Source organism: Ailuropoda melanoleuca, unplaced genomic scaffold (genome assembly GCF_002007445.2).
Source record: "Ailuropoda melanoleuca isolate Jingjing unplaced genomic scaffold, ASM200744v2 unplaced-scaffold8010, whole genome shotgun sequence".
Taxonomy (NCBI): domain Eukaryota; kingdom Metazoa; phylum Chordata; class Mammalia; order Carnivora; family Ursidae; genus Ailuropoda; species Ailuropoda melanoleuca.
The window spans coordinates 2,893-10,478 of record NW_023253338.1 but is presented as its reverse complement, the minus strand read 5'-3'; the positions used below and the strand labels follow the sequence as shown (position 1 = coordinate 10,478).

General features: G+C 40.7%; 1 protein-coding gene across 1 annotated transcript; it reads right to left on the bottom strand.

The window, feature by feature from the left end:
• Nucleotides 1-217: 217 nt before the first annotated feature.
• On the bottom strand, nucleotides 218-7,054 carry LOC100470154 (olfactory receptor-like protein OLF4). The gene is made up of 2 exons (XM_034653358.1): nucleotides 7,037-7,054; nucleotides 218-1,183 (listed from the first exon to the last, which is right to left on the bottom strand). The coding sequence occupies exons 1-2, from the start codon at nucleotides 7,052-7,054 to the stop codon at nucleotides 218-220; spliced, it is 984 nt and encodes a 327-aa protein (XP_034509249.1).
• Nucleotides 7,055-7,586: the final 532 nt, after the last annotated feature.

Here is a 7,586-nt window from a genome sequence, read left to right as displayed (position 1 = left end):
GAAAGAGAAAGAAAATGAGAAGAGAATAATGTCCTGTATATCAGAGATACCACAAAGCTTAATAAATTGAGTTATGTACATTTTACAGAGAGGTCAATATAAAAAAATAGAAATTTCAGGGAAAAAAATTAGAAGAGGCATATTCCACTTCCACAACCTGATAAAAGAATCTCAACATTTGGATCAGGCTTTGGGCTCTGCAATTGTGGACATGTCTTCAACCCAGGACTATTGACCCTTTCAGAGCTGCCATCCCAGAGAATCTCATCAGAGCCCCCTTTATGTCTCTGTTCCTCAGGCTGTAGATGAAGGGGTTCAGCATGGGGGTGACCACCGTGTACATCACCGAGGCCACTGCACTTGCGTGGGAGCTCTGGGTAACAGCAGAGCTAAGGTACACTCCTAGGCTTGTACCATAAAATAAGGAGACAACTGAGAGGTGAGATGCACAGGTGGAAAATGCTTTATACTTGCCCTGAGCTGATGAGATCCCACGAATGGAGGAAACTATCTTAGAGTAAGAGTAAAGGATCCCAACAAAGGAACCACCAGCCAGCAACACAGCTGCAAAATACATCACCATATTATTAAGAAAAGTATCAGAGCAGGCAAGTTGGATCATCTGATTGAGTTCACAGAAAAAGTGGGGGATTTCCACCTCTGTACAGAAGGACAGCTGCAATGCCATTAAGCATTCTAACAAGGAATGCAGGATGCTCATGATCCAGGACACCGGAACCAGCAGTCCACAGAGCCGGGGGTTCATGATGAATGTGTAGTGCAGGGGGTGACAGATGGCCACAAAGCGATCATAGGCCATCACACTCAGCAGATAGATGTCTAATCCTGCAAAGAGCATAAAAAAATATATCTGGCAGAGGCAGCCTTCATAAGTGATACGTTTGCTTTGAGTCTGGGTATTCAGAAGCATCTTGGGGATGGTGGTGGAGGTGAAACAGATGTCTGCAAAGGACAGGTTGGCCAGGAAGAAGTACATGGGGGTGTGGAGGTGGGAGTCAGAGCTGACGGCCAGGATGAGGAGCAGGTTTCCAAACACAGTGATCAGATACATGGAAAGAAAAAGCCCGAATATGAGGGGCTGCAGTTCTGGTCCCTCTGAAAATCCCAGAAGAAGAAGCTCTGAAACTCCTGTAAGGTTCCTGGCTTCATGGGTTGAAGGTAACTGTCAGGATATAGAAAAATAAATGACTAGTTTTCGCACAAGCAAGCATTAGTAACCTAGCATACCTGCTACCGGTTATATTTCAGATTCAGGAAATTAATTTCAATGTATGTGTGGGGTCTCATCTCCCAATTAGGGCATCCCTAGCACCGATTCACACCAGGATTTGCATTTCCTCCTCAGTCTGTTCCTCAAGTGTAATGTAGATTCTCATTTTAACGAGAATGTTTTACTTTCCTTTAAGGAATACACACTGAGTATTGACCATGTTCCAGGCACTGTTTGGGCAATGCATATATATAGGGTGCTGATAAACAATGTCCTTATAATCCTATGATGGAGAGAGAATATAAGCAAATACTAATAATCAAATAATATGTCAGATGGTGACAGGGCTGTTAAGACAAGGAAAGCAGGTATAAAGGAGTTAATGGGGTGTTATTTTTTATACTGGATGTCCATACAAGACCTGCAAAAAAGGTGACATGTGAATAAGACCTCAAGGGAGATAGGAAAGGAGATTGAGTTTATCTGAGGGGCAACAGCCAGTGCCAAGGCGAGGAGGAAGCTGCTTGATTCAGAAAACCAAGGCTCAAAAGAAAGCCAGGGTGGTGAGGGGAAGGAACAAGAAGGAGAGTGATAAGAGATGGTGTCAGGTGTGTTGAGATACAAAGTGGTCACCCCACATCAGCTGAAACTTCAAGACACAGGAAACTCTTCATTTTGTTAATTTTGCAGGGCTTTTTAAATTTTGTTGTAAATATGTCTTGTGAGTCAAAATGGACACCCCCATTAGTAACTTCTGTTGATTGAGTTCTGACCTCTCTCAATAAGTATCCCCTTGGAATGTGTGAGCCCTGGTACCCCTGCTCTAAGAACTTCCCTCCATTCACAACACACACACACACACACACACACACACACACACACACACACACCATGACCTGCTATGGTCCCCTGGGCTCCTGACTTTTTCACTCCCAGCCACGCTATTTAGGCCAGCAGTGGATACACATTAAGCTTGCCAGATCTCATTATCTTTCGCCTAAATAATGCAGAAATGGTACCCAGAAATTCCTATAGACAAATAAACTTGGGGACATGTATTGGTGTGTTCATTTTATGCCTAATATAATTTTAAACAAACATGGGCAATCTGTTCTGTAAAGACAGAGAGGAAAGAGAGGAAGGACATGGACATGAGAGGGAAAACAGATCTAATAGTGCAGGTGGCCCTCAAGAGACTAACGAGGAGGAAGAAAAAGCATTTTTGCCCAGCAAAAATAACAAAGGATCAAAAAGACAAAAGTTGTGATATTTTCCTGGTGTGAACCGTGTTATATATGGGATGCTCCGAGAGGAAAATGAGCAATGGTATAAAACAACACCTCACACTAGGAAACATGCAAAGTAGAACAGCAGGTGGGCTGTTTTAATACCAAGGAGCAGAAGGCTTGCTGTCCTGGTGGCCAGTCCATATTTATTTGACCAATCGCTGTTTATTTGGCATGTTGGGGGGTGAGGCAAGGAAGCAAGTCCCTTCCTCACTTGTCTTAAGTGACACCTTTTCTTTGGTATTCCTGTTCTTTGGGTTTTGATGTTTTTGACAAGTCCAATGGACACTCTCTAGTCCTTGTTCTGGTCTTCACCCCAGATCCTGTTCTATACAACCTGCATTTGCCATGACAACCCATCCTCTTACTCAATATAGCTTCTCCACGTGATTTTTCCATGAGGACATTATGTCACACACAAATTTATATTAATCCTTCAACCTTTGCCAGTATGTGCAGGACCAAGTGAGCAGACACCTCATTGTTCCCTTTCCCCTCCAAGCTATGGGAGTATATGTGCCTTTATGTAAACACACATTGAAGAAAATGAGAAGTTATAGAATAAGAATGGCAAAGAAGATGAAACCCATTAACTAAGCTAATTTTACACAACTGAATTAAACAAAACTAAAAAGAACATCAAAATCAAACAATGTGATAGAGCACACACTCATTGAATCAGAAGTTAATTTAACAAGAGAATATAACATAAAATGTATCTAGAACTTTCTGGCACATAGGGATTTTTCTGTAATTATTTGCTAAATGAGTTAGAAATTAGGTCACAGTAAACATGGACATTTAACAGATGGGGATGTTGTACTTCAATTGGAATAGATTGTTGAATTAAAGCTGGCACAAATGGCTATCTGTCTGGAAGTGAAGAAGTGGTTCCTTATTTTACCCACCTTAAAACAAATTAGGTGATTAAAACACCAGCATAAAAGTAAATAATCCTTTGTAGATGAACATAGGAAAAAGTGCATATAAAATCTACAGGTGGGAAAAACCATCACGATTAAGGTGAGAAAATCAGAAGGAAAAAAGGAAGAAAAATTTAACTCCATGAAATTTAAATTTTTTTCATGGTCAAAATTACCCAACCCAAAATCAGTTGAATAATAACAGCTTTGTAAAAATAATTTGAAATGCAATTAAATGTGGGAAATAGGTATGGAGTGTATGGACAAGTCCGTGTCTGCGGTGGGTCTCCCTATGGATTGTAGCATGTTTAGCACCCTGACCACCACCTGACCCTCCCCAGTGTGATGGTGAAAACTGCTGGATATTGTTCAATGTTCCCTGGGTGACAAGATGGCCCCTGGTTGAGAAGACAGTTTTAACCTAATTATCCCCAAATATTTTTGTACCAGTGACACAATGGTATTTCTTTCACAAAAGATATGAATAACCACTGATGTGTGACTAGCATGGCCACAGCATGAAATGTTACACAGACATTGAAATAAGGAACTAGGGTTATAACCATTGATTGGAGGCAACTTCATGAGAAATTGTTGAGAATAAAGGAAAAGTGCACACAAGGGAAAAAAAGCCTGTATGAAAACGTAAAGAGCAATTATGCTGTGCATAGGGTCCTATTGAAGCATTTGTATGAAAGTGCATGAATATGTATATATGCATAAAATAGAAGTTGTAAAAGCAACTAACAACTTATGGAACAAAGAATGTCAGTGAGAATGACATTAGGTTAAGTCTGTTGTCTCTAAACAACTGAATTCAATGAAAACAGGAAAATGGAATGAAAAATGTGCTGACTTATATAAAGACCTACAAGAGCAGTAACTTAATGACACCAACATGGGTCACTAATTTGATTCAAGATTAAATTGCCAAAGACTCAGAAATAAAAGGATATGTCTGAAGGGCATTTACACATGGGGAGGAAACAGTGACTAAGGTGTAATTTCATCTTGTGTAAATATCTAGGGATTCAAGTAGGCTTATAGAACAGAAAGGTGATCTTTAGTCAAATGTCTAAAGAAAAATATCTTCCTGATGATGGCCAAAGAGGATGCAACCTTCAGAAACAGACCTAATCACAAAAGGCCAAAAAGAACACTAAGGAATAACGGAGATGGGAAAACAAGTCAGAAACATGTTTAAAGGGTAATTTATCACCACTAAGGATGCACCACGTCTATTTCATGTATAGTACGGACCAACACATGAAGGCTATTGAAGAGCCTGCTGGACGCTTTTAGTAAGAAGAGAAAGGAAAAACAGTGTATGAGAAGGAATATACAGAGTCGTGATTACAGTTAATAACACTGTGTCACATATCAGAAAGTCACCAAGGGAGTATAGCTTAAAAGCCCTCATCACAAGAAAAAAAACTTTGTGATGATGCCCGGTGAGAGGTGTGGTGATCATTTTACAATATATAGAAATATGGGATTATTATGTTTTACACCCAAAACTGATAGGAAGGTATATGTCAATTATATCTCAATAGAAAAATTCCTAAGCAAATGAGAGAGTGCAATACGGAGGACTGATGGATTTGACCACACAAAATTCATAAACTTTCATACATTCCCCAAAAATATGTTTATATAGACATAAAAGAACTAAGCGGCCAACATTCAGTTTTTGTATAAAAACTCCAATTCTTTGTTAGAAAGGATCCAATTTTTATTTTATTTATATCTTTAAAAGATTTTATTTTCAAGCAATCTCTATACCCAGCATGGGGCTCAAACTCACAACCCTTTGATCAAGCATTGCATGCTCCACCTGCTGAGCCAGCCAGGCACCCCAAGGATCACGTTTTTAAAAAAGAAAAAAAATCCACTCTTATAACACTATCCAGAAGCAAAAGACTTGCATAGACATTTTTTAACAGAGAAGCTACCAAATGACCAACAAACCCACAAATACAGTCAGCCTCACAGGTTCTAACATAATGCAAAGTAAAGCTCATTAGCATACCCATTTTCCTCTAGCACATATGTTTTTTTCATGTGAATTCCCAGAATTAAAGAAGACAGTGTGTGTATGTTTCGTGCACCACTATTGCAAGGATGTATTTGCAATCATCCCTTGGTCTGGATCTTTCTCATCCATGTGGAAACATAGTCTAGGGTGCCCCATCTTAAAATAAAAGGACGTACCCTCACTTCACTGTATATCTCTCCACAGCTAATACCCTATTAGTGGATCCTTCCACTTCTGTTCTACTTTTACTGGAAGCACTTTATGCTTCCCCATTCCTTCTAACCGGCTTCCATTTATACCAATTAATCATCAACATTACTACCTGCACTCCTGATTGCAAGGTTCCCTTTTCTTTTCAGCAACCTAAATAAATACATTCATTTATTGGTAAAGCCAGCAAACAGCTACTGTGACCTGTGGCATTCTGGCTATGCTGGATGGATTCTCGGTGACCTTAGGCAGAAGTCTTGGCTTCTGTTCCCTCTGATCCTCTCCTGCAGTGCCTTCTGGGCTCTTGAACTCACCAGCATGAGCACTCCGAGAGAAGCTTTCCCTTTGCAAGTCACAATTCCTCCCTGGATAGTTGTTGATGGAGACCAAACTATGTCTGCAGACAGGACAGCAGGAAGGCATCAAGCATCAGTCTCCCAGCCGGATGTAGGACTCCAAAAGCAACAACGATGTTCTGTCCAACCCAAATGCACACCCTGGAGTTCTGCAGCAGAAGAAATATTACAGCTCTCCTCCTCTGCTCATTAGGCACACTTCTCTTGGTGCTCCCACCTATAACTGCGTGATTTCTCCTGGGGAAACTGGTCTGGACAGAATGCAGATATTTCTGGATGAGTCTCTGTTCCTAGGAGACCACATTGTATGCCAGGTGAATTCAATTTTTATTACCTTTTCTCCAATAATTATCCCGTTTCCAGAGGTCTAAACTTCCCAGCACTTGATCACAACCCTGACTTCAAGTTTTCTCAAAAGTCTAATACTGAGGAATTCATCTGACTTGTTCCCTTAGGTCTTCAAATCATTGACTTATGGTGGGGACCCAACCCCTGATATCTCTAGAAAATTACCATTTCCTTCTTTGAGAAAGGGGAGACATTTGTTCCTTTTCTATAAAATCTTGGATACTGCAGTCCTTGGCTTTGTGACAGTTTAGCCAAAATAATTAGGAATGTCATAGTTAGATCACAGGTTAAGAACTGGCATTCAGTCCTTCATTTGAAGTGTCTATTAATTGTGAGAGATACATTTACATATCATGTACCATGACCTAGCTTAGCACGTCATAGGGCGTGTCACATTTATTTTTGACAAATGTTCATTCTGTGAGGTAGTGCTTTTGTGAACTCCATTCTCTATTGTAGAAATGGGGCTCAGAGGGATTTGCGTTCTGCTCTAGTGTATAAAGCAAGGAAGGGATGGAGTTTTCATTAGGATTATGTCAAGTTGCTTTTATTTTTTATTATAATAATATTTTTTTATTATATTATGTTAGTCACCATACAGTACATCCTTGGTTTTTGATGTAAACTTCTGGCATGGTGGTTCTCACCTGGGGATACTTGGCCATGTCTGAGGGCTGCTCCCAAACACCTGTAACCCCCAGGCCAGCACCCAGCAAAAGGAATTATCCGGACCCAGTGTCCACCGTGAGAAGGTGTGAAACAGGATTCTAGATCAGCTCCTCTCTACCTTCACTGTGCATACAGATCACCAACGTTTGTAGTTCAAACGCAAATGCTGACTCATCAGGTCTCCAGTGGGCCCAGAGACTGCATTTTTTTAAAAGTTTTTATTTGTTTGTTTGTTTGTTTATAGAGAGAATGAGCAGGGAGAGGGGCAAAGGGAGAGGAATAGAGAGGATGTCAAGCAGACTCTGTGCAGAACATGGAGCCCCACACAGGGATCGATCTCACAACTCGGAGATCACGATCTGAGCCAAATCCAAGAGACAGTTGCTTAACTGACTGAGCCATCCATCCAGGTCAGCCTAGAGCCTCTTCATTTCTAAATAGCTCCGAGGTGGTGGTGATGCTGCAGGTCCTGGTCTGAGGGGCACAGTTTAAGAGCAAAGCTGTGGTCCTGTATTAGAGTCACGTGTA